The sequence below is a fragment of the Scyliorhinus canicula genome, chromosome 16 (genome assembly GCF_902713615.1).
Source record: "Scyliorhinus canicula chromosome 16, sScyCan1.1, whole genome shotgun sequence".
NCBI lineage: Eukaryota > Metazoa > Chordata > Chondrichthyes > Carcharhiniformes > Scyliorhinidae > Scyliorhinus > Scyliorhinus canicula.
In genome coordinates, this window is record NC_052161.1 from 135,156,710 (window position 1) to 135,176,502 (window position 19,793).

The following is a 19,793-nucleotide window of genomic DNA, read 5'->3' on the forward strand; positions in this document are numbered from 1 at the left end:
TGGGCAACAAATGCTGTCCCAGCCAGCGATGCCCACATCCCATCAAAGAATAAGGAAACTCTGCGCTTAGAAATTTCTTTCATCCCTTTCCTGACTCTCATTTCCCGATTTTAAATTCACGACTCGCTTCCCTGGCTCTCCAACTCGAAAATAGGCTACAACTTGTATTTATACAGGGCCTTTAGCAGAGTAAAACACTGCGGGCACTTCACAGAAGCGTCAGTGAACAAAATCTGACACAAAATCCAATTTGGCACCGGGTCACACAGGGCATCAACAACGAGAGACACACGTTACTAAACTCAATTTTGAAGAGCTGGTGGGGAACAATATTGGTGGGACTAGTGGAGGGGGCAGATAGGAACAGATATGGAAGGACAAGCCGACAAAGAGTATAGGAACAAGTAATCAGAATGGAAATAGAGAAAACGGATATCATCTATCAACTGCAAATTATGCAGCTGACCAATGTCATGGGCCTCCTTGTTATTGGATAAGGAGCAGTTCTGGTAGACACCAGAGAACAGGGTTGCTTGTTCTCCTCGCTGCAATCCAGTGAAAGCTTACCAAAAAAAAACCCCAGAAATATACAGAAGACATTCTATTGACTTATGAATCCTTCCTGAAGCGATGCAACATTTCAGAACCCCTCTGCTCGAGTAGGAATGTTGCCACCGGTGTAGCAGAAGCTGCTCTGGGGTTAGAGGTGACAGCTTCAGGGAACTAGCGGAACGTCGAAGGTGGGAAGCAATCACTGTCCTAAAGGAGGTCGCGGCCTGGGAGCTGCAGGTCAGATGGGGATCAGAATCAAAAAAAAAGAGCACTAAATCTGGGGCTGGGATCTCTCGTGGCAATAATTTGCGGTAAATTGGTTCTTCATACGCATCTTGAGATTTTGCTGTAAATTACAGGAGTAATTGTTTGGACAGTCCACCCCCTCCAAACCGCACACTCCCAACTTTCCTGCTATTGAGGCAAAGGTTTAATATAGCAAGCCTAAAGTTGAAAGTCCAGCCAATTATTGATCCTTCTATAGCCTGAAAGGAAACTTGTGTATAATGGAGTAATACCTACTGCACAAATCAATACAACAACAGGTATTTCAGAACTTCCCATAGAATCATAGAATTTACAGTGCAGAAGGAGGCCATTTGGCCCATCGAGTCTGCACCAACCCTTGGAAAGAGCACCCTACGCAAGCCCACACCTCCACCGTATCCCCATAACCCAGCAACCCCACCCAACCTTTTTGTTTTGGACACTAAGGGTAATTTAGCATGGCCAATGCACCTAATCTGCACATCTTTGGACTGTGGGAGGAAACCAGGCTACCCGGAGGAAACCCACGCACACACGGGGAGAACCCCACACAGGCAGTGACCCACGACCATTTGAGATCATTTCCTCATCTCGGCGGATTTAAGTCACAAGTTTACCTCTCGCTGTCCGTGGGAGAGGAGTGGGAAGGAATAGAGAATGAGGGATACAGAGAAACAGACAGAGATCAGAGAAAGAAAGAGCAAGACGCAGAGAAAGAAATGGAGAGGGATACATACAGGGAGGGGGAAGAGAGAGAGTTAGAGGGGGCAGAGAGAGAGGGAGAGAGAGACAAATAGAGAGAGAGAGGGGGAGAGTGAGAGTGAAAGAGAGAGAGAGAGGGAGAGGGAAGAGTGAGAGATTGAAAGGGAGAAAGGGGGAGAAGAGAGAGAGAGAGGGGGGAGAGAGAGAGGGAGAATCACAACGTATGAATATTGATTAGGCTGCAGGGGGATGAAATTCAACTTCAACAGGTGTGCAAAACAGGCACTAAATATTCGGCCACCCATTGCACAACCCCCAAGTGTATAAAGGATAGTCTATGTTTTCCATCTTTACCAAAGTTGACCCCCATAGAGAGACTGATGGAGTGACTGACCGAAAGAGATTGAGACAAAGAGTGTCAAAGACAAAAGAATGTCAAAGACAAGAAGAGAAGGCATTTTCCTGCTCCAATTAATACAAGCACAACAGTCAAAATAGCCTTTTCTGGGCTCTAATGTCGATGGCGAGATGCAAAGAGTAACGGAGAGTTAGGGTAAAGTAGGGGAGATGGGTAGGAAGAGGGTGGTAAAGAAAGAGAGAGAGGAAAGAAACTGAATAAGGGTAAACCACATAGGTGAGAGGGAAATAAAGGATTGACAGTATGAGACAAGCAGACAAAATCTATTTTTATTTGATCAGAGGCAACAACACAGGACATCAACTGGTGATGGCACAACTCTGTAATAGCTCAGTCTTTACCGTGCGAATCTCTTGCTAAAGAGGGCCGAGGGGGTGAGTATGAATCAAGTAGATATCGTTCTGTGTGTTTGTGCCTAATGGTGTTAAAAAACATCAAATCTTCTCTCTTTTCAGTCGCTCTGCCCTTCTCACTAGATGCTACTGTTCCCGCGTCTTACTGCAATCCTGTGTTTTGATGCCCTGACTACGGAGCGAAAAGTAAAGCTGATTCAGCGATAGACCTCCATCCAGGTAGAGCAATTAGCAATAAAAGGGGGCCAAAAATCCGCTCACAGCTCTTGCCTAATAACAAGGTTAAATTTGCAGTCTTGTTTCGCTGACCTACACGTCCTGTATTTCAGCAGACTTCAAAAAGAAAATCCTAAAATAAATCCAATGAACACAACTTTTCTTCAATATACTGCCACTGTCGCAGGTAGGGTTTTATAAATATAATTCTCAGCTCAGATGGTAGTACTGACAAACAACGCCCTGTCTTTGCCAGTACTAAGAAAAATTACTTTGTACCATTATAGACTTTAAATGGGGAGAGAGAAAAATATTCCCGCTCTAATAGCCAGCAGCAAGCAAAGGAGATCATCCCAGCACCAAAATAAAATAGTCATTCAGTCTCGCTGATCAAGAATTTGATAACGGAAAAGAGTCATGTGTCTCTATCATTGGTGCAAATCCCGGCTAAGGTCAACACCGACACACAGAATAATACATACCGTAAAAATATCCCTGTTGAATAAATCGAATGGACATTGGAAGATCAGTTTACAAAGGAAAACATGTACTAGAAGAGATAGTTTTACAGTTATTCATTTTTGATAAATTTAGAGTACCCAATTCTTTTTTTTTCCAATTAAGGGGCAATTTAGTGTGGCCAATCCACCTACCCTGCACATCTTTGGGTTGTGGGGGTGAAAACCATGCAAACACGGGGAGAATGTGCAAACTCCACACAGTGACCCAGGGCCGGGACTGAACCCGGGTCCACGGCGCCGTGAGGCAGCAGTGCTAACCATTGCATCACCGTGCCACCGGTTGTACAGTTAAACTTATGAAAAAAAACAGGAATGTGAAAAAAATACGTTTTTAAAAAATTCATTTTCAGGATTTCAGCTTTCACTGGCTGGGCCAACGTTTATTGTTCCTCCCTAATTGCCCTTGAGAAGGGGGGAGTGAGCTGCCTTATGGACGTGCTTCAGTCCCTGTGGTATCGGTACACCCACAGTGCTGATAAGAAGGGAGTTCCTATATATTTATAACCATCTACATTGTCCATTTTGTCCAAGTTAATGGCATTTTGCAAACTCATAAGCCACCACAAAACGTTCCTGGAGCTGTTCTAATAACCCGCCTGAGATGTACCAGCTGGCGAAACACAAGTCACATGTTCAGGCAAGATGCGGTCAGCCTATCTAAAGGGCACAAAGGGTATACGGGCCTCGTTGCTGAGGTTAGTCCAGCCCCTTTGTTAGATATAGAGAAATACAGCCTGAACTCTGCCTAACTTGATTGTTCTGTTCGACCCGACTGTCTAACTGGAGTTGTGAAAGCTCATCAATTTTGCTGATGATGCATACACCAGGAAAACTGTCTGGTTTATTCATGCCCAATAATAGGAGGCAGTGTCAGGACGTATAGCTAACAGTGTAGCAAAAGGCCATTTGGCCCATCTGATCAACACTGGTATTATGCTCCACATGAGCCTACTCCCACACCTCTTCATCGATCAGTATAATTTTCTATTCCTTTCCCCCTCATATCGGACTTCCCCTTCAAGGCATCTGTACCGCCCACCTCAACTGCTCCATCCGGTAGGAAGCTCCACATTCTAACCACTCTCTGGGCAAACAAATTTCTCCTGAATTCCGTATCAGTGACTATTTTATACTTATGGTCCCTAGTTTTTGATTCCCCCACAAATGGTAAGCATTATCTCTCCACCCACCTTGTCAAACCTTTTTTCAGAATGTCAATAACCTTTATTAGCTCACCTTTGAGTATTCTTGAGAAAAAAAGAGCCCCAACCTGTTCCGTCTTTCTTAGATCCTAGATCACTACAGTGCGGATGGAGGCCATTTGGCCCATCGAGTCTGTACCGCCGCTGTGAAAGAGCACCATACGTAGCCAACCTCCATCATCCCTAACCTGCGGATCTTTGGACACTTCGGGGCAATTTAGCACGGCCAATCCGGCTAATCTGCATATTTTTGGACTGTAGGAGGAAACCGGAGCACCCGGAGGAAACCCACGCAGGCACACGGAGAAAGTGCAACACAAGGTCAGAATCTAACCCGGGATGCTGTGAGGCAGCAGTGCTAACCACTGTGCGACCATGCCAGGAGGATTGTGACCTCCGGGTTGTGCTATAGGTTTTGTAAATCACTTTCAGACTTTCCTGGGTGCCTTTAAATCCTTCTTGTAACATGGAGACCATGGCACTCGTTTCAGGGACTTCTAACCAAGTTGCATAAACACCAAGCCAGACACAGATATCAGAATTTGCTATTGGCCAGAAATCAGACAACATCCAGCAGCAAGTTCTCTTTACCTCCATGGGTTGGGACTCCCATACTGTTGGCAAGTTGGTACAGTCGCTGCTGCTGCTCCTCATAGGTGCCATGTTCATTCAACGCGGACATCATTCGCCTGTAGTGTTCTTCAGGTGTCATCTGAATAACCTGATCCTCGATTAAGGGAGTGTGACACTTTTCTTGATGAAAGGGAAAACAGAAAAGGTAGAACATTTAAGTATTTTTGCAAAAAAAAACAATCATGCCTGAGGTGGGTAAATATTTGAAGAGGAGTTTCTTTTTAGCAGGCCCTTTGTTCCCATTTCACCTTGTTTTCATTGAGCTTCATTGGCTCTCGTTCAATAAACCTCTTGGTTATAACATTTTTTCAAATCCCTCCATGTCCTTATTCCCCCCCCCCCCCCCCCCCCCCCATCTCTGAAATCTCTTCCAATTCCACAACACTACAGGGGTCTGTGCTTCTCTACGTTTAGCCTCCTAAATGCCCCCATCATTAGTCCTTAGAATCATTGAAAAGTTACAGCACGTCAGGAGGCCATTTGGCAGCATCTTATCCATTCCAGCCCGAGAACACCCAGGTGCCCTTTCTCGTCCCACCTTCCTGCACCCAGTCCATAGCCCTGCAGTTTACAGCACTTAAGGTGCAGATCCAGGCTCCGCCACCAACTCGGACAGCGAATTCCAGACTCCCGCTATCCTCTGTTTAAAAAAAGGTCCTTCCTCATGTCCCTTCTACGTCTTCTGCAGTATCTTCAATCTATGCCCCCTGGCTTTCCACCAAGGGAAACTATTTTATCCTGTCCATTCTATCTCTTCCCCTCATAATTTTATACACCTCAATTAAGTCACCCCTTTGTTCCAAGAAAAAGCACCCCAACCTATCCAATCTAATACTAATAATATAATAATCACTTATTGTCACAAGTAGGCTTCAATGAAGTTACTGTGAAAAGACCCTAGTCGCGACATTCCGGTGCCTGTTTGGGGAGGCCGGTACGGGAATTGAACCTGCACTGCTGACATTGTTCTGCATTACAAGCCAGCTATCTAGCCCACTGTGCTAAACCAGCCCCTATATCGCTCCTCTTTGTTACACTTTTCTAGCCCTGGCAACATTCTTGTAAACCTGCTCTGCACTCTCTCCAGAGCAAATAACATCCTTCCTGTAATGTGGTGACCAGAACCACACACAATATTCCAGTTGCGGCCTCACCAGCGTTTCACACAATTCCAACATTATATCCTTACTTTTATATGCTAAACCTCTGCCAATGAAGGAGAGTATTCCATATGCTTAACAACCTTTTCTACTTGAACTGCTGCCTTTAAGCTGTGCACCTGTACGCCAAGATCCCTCACTTCATCTACCCCTCTTAGTATATTCTCATTTATTTTGTACTCCCTATAATTGTTTGACCTCGCTAAATGCATGACCTCACACTTCTCTGTCTTCAGTTAGCCAGGCCACCAGCTCTGTTATTCTCTCTCTACCTCAAGTTCTTCCTCTCAGACACTCTTTAAAACCTTCCTCATTGGCCCAACTTTTGGTGATCTGACCTAATGTCTCCTTATGTGACTCGGTGTGACACCTTGTTTTACAACACTCCAGGGAAGCACCTTGAGGTGTTCCTATACGTTAGAGGCACAATATAAATATACGTCGTTGTTGTATGGGGAGGTGGATTTTTTGCATGCAGTGAGATAATCTCGCCCATGATGTCCCCGGACACACTGCCTGAAGGGGTGGGTGAAGCAGATTCAGTGGAATTAGATCTATGCTTGAATAAGAAAGACTTGCTGGTGTATGAGGAAAAATCAGGGCAGTGGGACTAATTGGATTGCTCTCGTAGAGCGAGCACGGCAACATGGGGCCGAATGGCCTCTTCCTGTAGCATTCTAAGATTTTACATTTCTGTCAAGTATTTAAGATGCTGCCTGTCAGCTAGCAGCTGGTTAGGGCTGGCTTAGCACAGTGGGCTAGACAGCTGGTTTGTGATGCAGAAGAAGGCCAGCAGCGTAGGTTCAATTCCTGTACCAGCTTACCCGAACAAGCGCCGCAATGTGGCGACTAGGGGCTTTTCACAGTAACTTCATACTTGTAAAAAGAAACAAAAAAGGTTATTAGCTACCAACTGTTAGAAGGAGCCAGAGAAGAATGATTTTCTTTACACTGTTCGGCTAGGGTAATTGATTATTTAATTCAGGATGACACGCTCATACATTTGGTATTTGTTCCACATAGCAATCCTTACACATTCTTTCCTGCCCACCATCTTCACTGTAGACAAGACCCGGGCGAGATATGTGGACCAAAGTAGTGAGTAGTGAGCAAGGAACACTTAACCGGAGGTTGATAACGTTGTGTGAGCACTTGGTCTGACAGACCTGCCCAACGATGTTTTAATAAAACAATCACACTTTTACGCCTTTATACATAGAATTTACAGTGCAGAAGGAGGCCATTCGACCCATCGAGTCTGCACCAGCTCTTGGAAAGAGCACCCTACCCCCTACCCAAGGTCAACACCTCCACCCTATCCCCATAACTCAGTAACCCCACCCAACACTAAGGGCAATTTTGGACACTAAGGGCAATTTAGCATGGCCAATCCACCTAACCCGCACATCTTTGGACTGTGGGAGGAAACCGGAGCACCCGGAGGAAACCCACGCACACACGGGGAGGATGTGCAGACTCCGCACAGACAGTGACTCAAGCTGGAATCGAACCTGGGACCCTGGAGCTGTGAAGCGATTGTGCTATCCACAATGCTACCATGCTATCGAGAGCACAAGGATTTATTATTCTCATCTGGGCTAGTAAACCCGATAGTTTTTACCCAGTTCTCCATTGCCAGTGACGGAATGGACATGCCATGCCCAGGGATCTGACCTCAGCTCAAAAGCATACTGAGCGATAACTTTGCTCCATGAACCAGCAGGGCCAGCTGGGGGCCGAAACATTAATGCTGCTCCGAAAAAAACGCCTCACCTCAATATAATTCCCCCCCCCCCCCCCCCCCCCCCCCCCCCCCCCCCCAACCCCCAAGCGTGACGTTGGTTTTTTAAGCCTTTAACACTTTCAGCATTACGGACCGACATGTGACTTCTAATAAACAGTTGCCCCGAACTCTGTCTCTCAGTGAAGGAACACGGCCGTTATGCTCGAAGATGGAAACAGATATTTTACGGGGAATGTGAAAGACACGCAGCTGAATGTCACAGTAAGAATCATTAAATAAACAGAAGAGATGTAGAGCCTTGTGTTTTTCACAGGAACACTCGTTACCTACGCTCCAATTATTCAGCATCCCAATTAGCTGTCAAGAGTTTGCACAGCTTCCATTTCATCTGGTGACAAATCTAAAATCCGTCTTGCTTAATATCAGAAGAAGCTTTCTTTTTTAATGACCTGTGTGAGAGCTGGGCTGATTTCTCATGGTCTTGGATCACTGATTAGGGGGTGCAGACAATGTTTTCTGGTGTCGTCGGTCACCGCCCCCCTGCAAAACCTGACCGAGCTCAACTCACCAGTAGCTTCACATCCCCCCCACTTTTTAGTTCTCCACCTGAAACATGAGTTGATGCATGGTGGATGGAATAAACAACTGCATGTATTAAGATAGATTGGAGAGGTTGGGATTGTTTTCCTTGAAGAAAGAAGGCAGAGGGGAGATTTGACAAAAGTAATCAAGATCCTGAGGGGTATGGACAGGGTAAATAGTGAGAAACTGTTCCCACTCAAGACAGCGACAGGAACTAGAGGGCACAGATTCAAAATGATGAGTAAAAGGAGTAAAAGTGACATGAGGAAAAAAATAGTTTCACTCAGAGGGTGGTTGGAGTCTCGATCAAACTTCCTGAGAGGGTGGTGGAGGCAGGTTTGATCAAGGTACTCAAGAGGGGATTGGATTGATATCTGAAAAGGAAGAATGTGTAAGGTTATGGGGATAGGGTAGCAGAGTGGGATTAGGTAGAATGCTCTTTCAGAGAGCAAGTACAGACTCAGTAGACCGAATGGCCTTCTTCTCCACTGTGAGGATTCTGTGCGATTCCGTGAATTGAGGGGTGGGAAGAACATTGAAATATTGTGATTAGAATGGATAAATTGAACCCTGACAATATCTTCTAAATTGCCACACATTCCAAACAAAGACAGGAGACTCAAGGAGGTTTGTGGACTGACTACGCAGAGGAGGCTGATTGTGTGGAGTGGATGGTCTAAGGAGGACTACACAGAGCTAGAAATAGCATCTTGCTGTACTAAGTGTTAATATCTCGGCAAATTTCATTGTTAAGATTTGTTGTTAGGGTCAAGAGATTCCGATGATGGGTATTAATTGAGCATAGATAAGCAAGATATATCTGGGACACTGGTTAGAGAGGGAGGAGAGCGGTGAGACTGAATAAGTCACAAAACTCTCTCAATGAAGAAAAACTCTGTTGCGATTCCTGCTTGACTAGCTGGCTTGGATACAGTCCTGAGATTGGTTGCGACGGCACATTATTGGGAGATAACAAAGAGACTCACGGTCGTATTCTCTGCTGGGCAGTCAGGGTGGAAACGTTGACAGGAGAATTGAACTGGTTGTACAAGTGGGGTGCTCACACCTTCCCCCCCCCCCCCCCCTCCCCACACACACACACACCAGTAACAGGAGCGTGCTTGTGTCAGAGCACATTACAGTTGCACAGGTAGCAGGGTCTGACATTCAACAAAGCTACATTATCAGATATTGGTCACACTTCAGTTCAAAGGGAGCAAGGGTTCACTCACTGGAGTGGTCCTTGAGGCTGAACAGAAGGAGAAAAATCGGATACAGTCTGAAAATCATTCAGTGGCTCCCTTTCTGCATTTCACCTACTCTTGGTGACTAAAAGGACACCGGTTTTCATTGCGCTGTGTGTCTGAACTCCAATACCCAAGGCATTGTTGTAGTAGGATATGAAGGACCACCATTTAGGCATTCTTAATTATCTGCCAATTTCTACCGGGGAGGGAAGCTCCCTTCTATTTGAGAGGATAATAGAGATTCCATTAGTACAAGATCTTTATGCATAATCAGTTCTGCAAGTTCATTCTCCCCTCCTGGCTCTCCCTAAGCTTTGTCATTAGACTAAATTAAGTTAGAAAATTTGGATGAGTAATTCTCCCCATTAAAATGCTGGGATGAGCACAATGGTGAAGTAATCAGACCACAACCACCAGTCCACAGGTTGATACAGCACTGATACACTGGATAGCCACTGTAAAAATTCAAAGTGATCAATTCACGTGCTTATCAGCATTATTCCAAACTTTCTAATCACACCCAAACAAAATGTGGCATTAGTCAGGGGTGAGGTTCGCGTACGGTCCGTTCATTTCTTACAGCCGGTGTCTATATCGCACCAGACAAGATCATGCTCTCCTCTCTGACTGGTCTTACATGGCAAGTTTCATTGGAGCTGCTTTGACAAGTTTGGGTTAGTAACACAAAAAGGAATGTATCCATTAATTGCCAAACATCAGGACATAATTCGCTGCACAATTCAGAAAGGCCAGAAAGATAGAAATTTCAGACTTCTGTATTAAAGAAATGCTCTTCTAGGCCCCGATACGGGGGAACCATCGGCTTGTTCCAGGGAGCATTGATGGTGGATTTCTGGGCTGGCACAGGGTAGGGGTTAGGAGGTTGAGGGACCTGTTTGTGGAGGGGAGGTTCGCGAGCCTGAGGGAGTTAGAGGGGAGGTTTGGGCTCCCCCCGGGGAACATGTTTCGGTACATGCAGGTTAGGGCGTTTGCCAGGCGGCAGGTGGAGAGGTTCCCCTTGTTGCCCCCACGTGGGGTACGGGACAGGGTGCTCTCGGGGGTGTGGGTTGGAGGAGGGAGGATTTCGGACATATACCGGGTAATGCAGGAGGTAGACGAGGCCTCGGTGAAGGAACTGAAGGGTAAATGGTAAGAGGAGCTAGGTGAGGAGATTGAGGAGGGGACGTGGGCGGATGCCCTGGAGAGAGTGAATTCCTCCTCTTCCTGTGCGAGGCTTAGCCTCATACAGTTTAAGGTGCTGCATAGGGCCCACATGACTGGGACGAGGATGAGTAGGTTTTCCGGGGGCGAAGACAGGTGTGCTAGGTGCTCGGGGAGCCCAGCGAACCACGCCCATATGTTTTGGGCGTGCCCAGCGCTGGGGGAGTTTTGGAAGGGGGTAGCAAAGACGGTGTTGAGGGTGGTGGGATCCAGGGTCAAGCCAGGCCGGGGACTCGCAATTCTTGGGGTTGCAGTGGGGCCGGGAGTACAGGAGGCGAAAGAGGCCGGTGTCCTGGCCTTTGCGTCCCTAGTAGCCCGGCGGAGGATTCTTCTTCAGTGGAAGGATGCGAGGCCCCCAAGCGTGGAGGCCTGGATCAATGATCTGGCGGGGTTCATCAAATTGGAGAAGGTGAAATCTGCCCTGAGGGGATCAGTACAGGAGTTCTTTAGGCGGTGGCAGCCTTTCCTGGACTTCCTGGCGGAACAGTAAGGAAATAGGCCGGCAGCAGCAGCAACCCGGGGCGGGGGGGGGGGGGGGGGGGGGGGGGGGGTTGGTTCGGTGGGGAGAATTGTGCAGATGGGTTTGTTGGATGTGGCGGGTGTTATCTCTTTCCTTTTTGTTGTTTGCTTTTTTTTTGTTTTTGTAGCTGCTTTTGTAGTTGGGGTGGTTGTTGCTCTTGGGTTTTTACCATGGTTGTTTTGTTAATATTGTGTTGTTGTTTATATTTTGTGAAAATCTTAATAAAAATTATTTTTAAAAAAAGAAGTGCTCTTCTGACATTCGATACAGACACTTTACTGAAGAAAAGTTAGAGCGGGTTGTCCTGCTAGACAAGAGGTGGGCCAGAAATAGGGCTATAACACGACAGAGACAATTCTACATGTGCTCCCATCAAATGAAGCCCCAGACCAGAAGGCCTCACCTCACCAGTGCACCACAGGCCCGAATCTAACCCTGGATTGCCTGCTACTGTCCTGGAGCAGAACACCTCCAACTCTCACCTCTTTCGAGGGGTCTGGGAGTTGGATTGGTGGTGTCAAGCACCAGTTCCCATCATCAGAACGTACTTTGGCGCGCACGAAAATGCATTTCCGTCCCAAATGGATCAACAAACTGAAAGAAAATGCTGATGCGCAGAGACAGCATCCTTGCGAGATTGAAAGACGTTGCAAATTCTCACTGGAAACCTTCTTTAAATGTTGAAACAGCTGGTTTGGTTGAGGCGGCACAGAAGAGGACATTTAAACAACATTGGGAACATTTGGAGTGGGTTATATTTGTTAAACCAGTTCTAAATAGGGAGCCACAGAGATTGGTTGCAGCTTTCAAGGTGTGTACACAATGGCACCAGTGTCAAAATGAATGAGCAGATTCCACGGCAAAGGTTGGTAATTTGAAGTTCTCAGCCAGTGATACTTTCAGCTCAGGCTTCTGCCCTTCTCGTTACCGTGTAATAATGCCCCCGATCCACCCAGATCTAAGTCCACCCAAATGAGAAAGCTCTCAAAACCTACCCAGCTCAGATCAGTCCCATCTCCCCTCCCTCGGTAATTACAGACTCTGCCACACTCTCCATTTTCCACACCAATCCACATTTGAAGGGGGCGCTTTCCGAATATTGCACGTCAAAGACAGTCTTGGATAAGCGGCCCCTAACTCCAGCGTACAAAATTCCCAAACACAATTCCTGAGATAATAATCACTTATTGTCTTCAAAGTAGGTTTCAATGAAGTTACCGTGAAAAGCCCCCAGTCGCCACATTCTGGCACCTGTTCGGGGAGACCGGTACAGGAATTGAACCCGCGCTCCTGGTATTGTTCTGCATTGCAAACCAGCTATTTAGCCCACTGTGCTAGACCAGCCCCTCAGTTGTAACCCATCAGTGTACATAACAGCTTCATGATAACATTCTAGTATTTATAATTACAAGATAGATTAAATTGGAGCTAAACATTCAGCAGACCTAAAGGTTTGGACACTTACAGTTGGTACATTGTCTGCACAATTATAGGCCCTGATGGTGCAGCACTATGTTTAAAGAAAGATAGGATTTACATTTCTATTGAATCCTAAATCATCAGGGCTGGTTTAGCTCAGTGGGCTAGACAGCTGGTTTGTGATGCAGAACAAGGCCAACAGCACGGGTTCAATTCCCGTACCAGCTGAGAATTCTGAATTCTCCCTCCGTGTACCCGAACAGGCGCCGGATTGTGCCGACTAGGGGCTTTTCACAGGAACTTCATTGCAGTGTTAATGTAAGCCTACTTGTGACAATAAAGATTATTTATATTTACACTTTCCTCAGTGATTTACAACAAATTAAGTACTTTTGAAGTACAGCCGCTGTTGTATGTAGGAAATGTGGCAGCCAATCTGCACACAACCACCTCCCACAGACAGTAATGAGATGATGACCAGTTGATTTTTTTTATAGCAATGGTGCAGAGAAATGAATATTGGCCAAGAGGAAAATTCTTTGCTCTTCTTCGTATAGTGCCATGGGATCTTCACATTCCCCACCCCCCCACAACCCCTCCAAACCCCGCGCAGGGCATCCCCAGCCTGATCTCCAGCACACAGAAAAAAGCCAGCTTGGCACCGTCAACTGACATCCTGGCAGTGCCACCTGGGCACCTTGGCGGTGCCATGCTGACACCCAGGTGGCACGAGCAGTACCAGGGTACCACCCTGCTCAAAGGGCATGAGTCCGGGGGCATCCGATCTCCTGGGAGACATCCACGAGTGCCGTTCTGACTAGTCCCCATTGAGGAGACCAGAGCTGAACGGCACTCAGCCGAAGTCTCCAAAGCGAAGCGGATTGATCCCGACGCCTCGGGTACCCCCGGGAAACTGCATATTCGAGTGCGACTAGCTCCGGGTTCCATCCCGGCCCCGGGTCACTGTCCGTGTGGAGTTTGCACATTCCCCCCGTGTCTGCGTGGGTCTCATCCCTACAACCCAAAAGATGGGCAGGCTAGGTGGATTGGCCACGCTAAATTGCCCCTTAATTGGAAAAAATAATTGGGTACACTGAATTTATAAGTGAGACTAGCTGTTGCTCCCTAATATGCGTTCGATCCCACGAGGTTTTGCGAGCCGGGTAGATCCTGAGAGCCGGGTCTCCCGACTTCTATCAGCCACGCTGCGTAGAGGCGAGTTCCTTTTTGGGTGCAGTGTGAATGTTAGATCGCGCCCGTTGTTTTTTTTATTTGGTATTTATCGTGCATTTGTTGGTTAATATGACAGAATTCGACAGAATCACGTCACAAACCACCCAATAGTCACATGCCTCTTGTTTTCCAATCGCAAAGTAAGACTTGCCAGTGATTGGACAGACACCTGCAACCCACATCGTCCCACCTTCCTGACCAAAAGTGGGAGGTGTGACGTCAAAAAGCAGCAGCCCGTGACCTCAATGGAAAAAAAGCTATTGTGAAAATAAACTCCCCTTCACTTTACAACCATCCTTGATATTGGATTTAGCCGACTCTCACTGACCCCGGCCACACACAGATATTGACCTGGTTCTTCGCTCCAACCGAATATTGTAAATCTGTCTTCATTCTCCCATCGCAATGTTTGTCAAAGTGACATGAATCCCCTTCAAGTCTACTTTTAAAAACACACACGCACATTCCACATTCCTCGGTCTTACAGCTTCAACGTTGAAGAGTTAACGGGTTTTCCCAACATTGGAAGCTGGAAAGTCGCAGCCCGAGTGGATGTGAGATTATATCCTTAGATAGGAACATGAGAGAACTCAAAATAGGCCATTCAGCTCCTCGAGCTTGTTCCACCATTCAATTAAATAGTGGTCAATCTGAACTCCTTAACGTCATACAGCCACCTTTTCATCAGCCGTTTTCAATGCAAGTTATGATGTGGATTGCGATGCCTGAAAGGGCCAGGGACACATACACTCAGAACCCTGTCAATGCTATAGTTTGCGCTCCCTGCCACTGCAGCTGGGGGTGACCAGAAGATCCCTCCATCAACGGCCAGAAAACTCCGGCCAATACGTCTCAAGGGACCCAGCTACATATTTTAAAAATAAAGATTTGCAGATCTTTGAAAGAGGGGGTTGGGCGAGGGAATGCTCCAGAAAAGTGCCAACACCGCTGTGATGGTCCAAATGACTCCCTGCTGTGCCATTGGCTTCCAAAAGCCAAATACACGCCCCTCATAGAGTCATAGATGTTTGCAGCATGGAAACAGGCCCTTCGGCCCAGCTTGTCCATGCCGCCCAGTTTCTATCACTAAGCTAGTCCCACTTACCCGCATTTGGCCCACGTCCCTCTATACCCAGCCGGCCCATGTAACTATCTAACTGCTTTTTAAAGGAAAAGATTGTAGCCAGCTCTACCACTGCCTCTGGCAGCCCGTTCCAGATGCTCACCACCCGCTGTGAAAACAAATTCCCCTCTGGTCTCTTTTGTACTACTACTAGTTCTAGAGTCTTCTAACTTTGGGAAAATATGTCAACTATCTACCTTATCTATGCTCCTCATTATTTTATAGACCTCAATAATATCTCCCCTAAGCCTCCTACACTCCAGGGATAAAAGTCCCAGCCTATCCAGCCTCTCCTTATAACTCAGACCATCAAGTCCTGGTAGCATCCTCGTTAATCTCTTCTGCACTCTTTCTAGTTTAACAATATCCTTCCTATAACAGGGTGACCGGAACTGAACACAATATTCCATGTGTGGTCTGATCAATGTCTTGTACAACTTCAACAAGACGCCCCAACTCCTGTATTCAATATTCTGGCCAATAAAACCTAGCATGCTGAATGCCTTCTTCACCACCCTGTCCACCTGCCACTCCACCTTCAAGGTGTGGATAGTATAACAGCATCTGTGTAGTGCGAAGAAGTGTCACCCCTTGCATGGAATCAATGGTTGGCCGAACCCCCGAGGGTGTAATTAAAAGCCACATTAATCCTGGAGCAATTGATGGGAGTGCTGTCAACAAACAGGCACTGAACAATCAACTAATCACCTCAAAGTTTGTGGACACCAGGATGTAACCAGTACCCTTGAAGCCATTATCCAGAGTGATTCATTTCTTCAGAGAGATGGGGGAGGAGGTGAGGCAACAAGATACATGGTCGAAAAAGGACCTAAAACGCATTGCTACAACAAAATCTACACCACAACTGCACAAGCCTTACAACCGTTCTTTACTTCTCTTCCCCAGTCTTCTCCTATCCTTAGCTGAAGGCACAGCTTCCTTGCTAGGGGATAGGTAATGGATTCCAAACACCTCCCGGCATCTTGCCTTAGTTTCGAGAAACTATTCAATCACGAGACATTACAGCCAAGCACCAATCCTGTCTGTGCACCCGTTTGACCATCAGGGTCACTTGATCAAAATCAGCTGCATGACCTCTCTTCCCTACCGTAGGCACGCTGAACTCCCTGTCTGGCCTCTTTTACATTGCTAAGCACGAATGTTTGCATTGTTAACCAACCATGGACTGCAACAAACATAGCACGGTAGCATGGTGGTTAGCATCAATGCTTCACAGCTCCAGGGTCCCACGTTCGATTCCCGGCTGGGTCACTGTCTGTGTGGAGTCTGCACATCCTCCCCGCGTGTGCGTGGGTTTCCTCCGGGTGCTCCGGTTTCCTCCCACAGTCCAAAGATGTGCGGGTTAGGTGGATTGGCCATGCTAAATTGCCCGTAGTGTCCCAAAAAGTAAGGTTAAGGGGGGGTTGTTGGGTTACGGGTATAGGGTGGATACGTGGGTTTGAGTAGGGTGATCATTGCTCGGCACAACATCGAGGGCCGAAGGGCCTGTTCTGTGCTGTACTGTTCTATGTTCTATGTTCTAAACATGTTTGCCTTGAACTGGACAGCATGTTTAGGTATCACATGATGAGCAATGCCACAGAGCTCTGTATCTCCCCGATTTGTTGAATTTATCTGTCACACTCTAAACGCCATGCCTTGTACACATATCCAACAAATCAGGATTGAAACTCTTTCAGAACAAATATGCAGAAAGGTCCAGAGGTGCTCAAAGAATTTCCAGAGCTAACAGGTAAGAGAAGCCAAGCAGCAGCCACTCGCACAAAACCTCCACACAAAAAAACATCAATAATTGGCCTCTCGCTATCTCAGAATATATCTACTCCTTGTGTGGAAGGAGAAGCTTGAGCCAGAGCCAGAGCAGGTTAGGAAGTTTAACATTGTAGCCATGCTTCAGACCCCACTCCATCCATCAGCAATGCCACGGGAGGTCAACCCGTATGTAATTTAAGAGTCCTGTTTTCTTACGCATCACACATTAAATCTGAACGATGGCATATTATGCCAGGGTGGAAAAAGACGCACTTCTCTAATTAGCTCAAACAATAACACCATCTTGCCGATTTGGAAAACAGACACTGAAAATCCTTCGGAAAACCAATCAACTGAAATTAATTACGTCTCTACAATAATTTTTTCAGGGATTCCTGGGAACATTTTTATTTCCAACCCAGGTAACTAATTAGCCAATGTAACATGAATCAGATAACGCACTCATTAAAAAGTTTACCAAATAAATTCCATCCAACTTCGTGAAAAGCTAGCCATTAATTTTGCCTCTGTTCCTAGCATTTCATTCCATAGGCCAAGCTGTTCCAGTTCGCATGCGGCATTTTCTTCCTCTTACCTTTCTGACAGGCACCTTCCACACATCCACACTTTCATCAGTTTGAACAAAATCTTTTCTTCCCTTCCGACCGCCTTTTGCTTTTTTGGTGGGTGACCTTTCTCCTCCCCATAGACGTGGCTCATTTTTTATCCCGCTCTTTGAATTTGGCCTGACTTAAGGCAGAGTTCCATCTGATACCATTCCAGCAAGCTCCAACTCCTGTTCTTTCAAGCTCACTAAATGTCATGGGCTGCATATATTCCATACATCCCACAGGAGATTGACTATACGTTGACTATACATTGTGCACACTGAATAATCCCATAGAAAATAGACTATATGTATTACATACATGGCACTCAGTGAATTTATCAGCAGTAGTATATTTATTTATTCTGCCATGTAATCTCAGCGCATGCAAACAAATCATAGGACAGCTAATTATTCCCAAAGAAACTCCCAATACTTCAATTGCAACAATCACCGGCTGCAGTGGATAAATAGTTTTATGAACAAAATTCTTCAAACAGTTGTAATCTAATTGCAAAAATGTAGAGGAAAGTCGCCATAGTCACAGATGACCAGAGGCTTCTTTCCCCTTTGAGGGGGTAGAGCTGACTAGTGGTGATTTAACCTGAGGGTCACCACACCTCAGGCAAGGAGCAATGTTGAGAAGGCGGGATAAAAAAATGAGCCACGTCTTTGGGAAGGAGAAAGGTCACCCACAAAGGGGCCTTCATGAATAACCTCTACCAGTACGGGAATTGAACCCACGCAGCTGGCCTTGCTCCACATCACAAACCAGCTATCCAGCTAACCGAGCTAAACCAGGAAAAAAAAATGTACAATCTAGTGTGGGATGAATCAGGTCTAGAACACACTTCTAGTTTTGGAACTCATGAGTAAACCAAGCCTGAAGTGACCCTATCTCGAGCCCCGTCTCTCCCCCTCATCATGCATGCATGGGGAGGCGGTGGCGTAGTGGTATAGTCACTGGACTAGTTAACCACAGACCCAGAGTAATAATCTGGGGACCCAGGTTCAAATCCCGCCACTGCAGATGGTGAAATTGAATTCAATAAAAATCTGGAATCAAAAATCTAATGTTGACCATGAAACCATTGTCAATTGTCGCAAAAACCCACCTGGTTCACTAATGTCCATTGAGGAAGGAAAAAGGTCTGGCCTACATGTGACTCCAGACCCACAGCAATGTGGTGTGACTCTTAACTGCCCCCTCAAGGGCAATTAGTGATGGGCAATAAATGCTGGCCCAGCCTGCAATGCCCATGTCCCATGAACAAATTAAAAAAAAAATGTTAATACAAATATCCTGCGTTGGCTGTTTTCCCGCCCATTATTAATTCTACCAGCGAGAGCACAGCCTCTTCTTTCTGGCTGGGCTGGGCTGCTTGGGACACGGTGTTCCCGCTGTTGCTGCCAATGATGTTGGGGTGATTGGTCAATGGCTAACTTACCCACAGTGCCTGGCAAGGCCGTTTGCCCTCCCATGGAGTGGCGATGCTCCCAAAACATTTAATACTCAGCTCAGCAGTCTCCATTCATACTCCTGTTTCCTCTAAACTTGACCATTCCAACCGCTGGATCCCGGTCCAGCGAGTGCTGGAAAATGGGGTTAGAGTAGACAGGGTGTTTTCAAGAGCCTCTTGCCCAATCCTATAACCTCCTCCAGCCCTATAACTCTCAATGATATGTGTGTTCCTTCAATTTGGGCTTCCCATGCATCCTAAATTATATCTGCACATCAATGATGACTCTGCTTTTAATTGCTAAGGCCCCAAGCTCTGGAACTCCGCCTCCAAATCGTTCTGCCTCTGTACCTTGCATTCCTAATTTAAGGCCCTTTTTTTCATTGATTAGTTGATTGATATTTATTGTCACAATTACCGAAGTACAGTGATAAGTATTTTCCTGCGGCCAAGGGAACGTACACAGTGCGTACACAGTAGACAAAAGAATAATTGACAGAGTACATTGACAGTGGTGGATCAACAAATAGTGATTGATTACAGTGCGGAACAAGGGGCCAAACAAGAGCAGCATAGGGCAACATGAATAATGTTCCTACAGGGAACAGATCAGTCCAAGGGAGAGTCGTTGAGGAGTCTTGTAGCTGTGGGGAAGAAGCTGTTCCTATGTCTGGATGTGCGGGTCTTCAGACTTCTGTACCTTCTGCCTGATGGAGGGGTCTGGAAGACGGCAAAGCCTGAGTGGGAGGGGTATCTGACCTAGCTTTCTGGCCCAGCACCTGGTCACCCATCCTAATATCCTCTTAGGTGGCTCAGTCTCAAATTTTGTTTAACTTTGCT

The 19,793-nt window shown here is 46.4% G+C and overlaps 1 protein-coding gene across 5 annotated transcripts in view; it reads right to left on the bottom strand.

Annotated features, from left to right (window-relative positions):
- Nucleotides 1-19,793, bottom strand: part of samd11 (sterile alpha motif domain containing 11) — a 287,378-nt gene that overhangs the window by 82,253 nt on the left and 185,332 nt on the right. For all 5 annotated transcript variants that reach the window (XM_038773648.1, XM_038773650.1, XM_038773651.1 and 2 more), the window contains one exon: nt 4,823-4,984. In XM_038773648.1, coding sequence (XP_038629576.1) covers nt 4,823-4,984 — 162 coding nt within the window. The remainder of the gene's footprint in view (nt 1-4,822; nt 4,985-19,793) is intronic.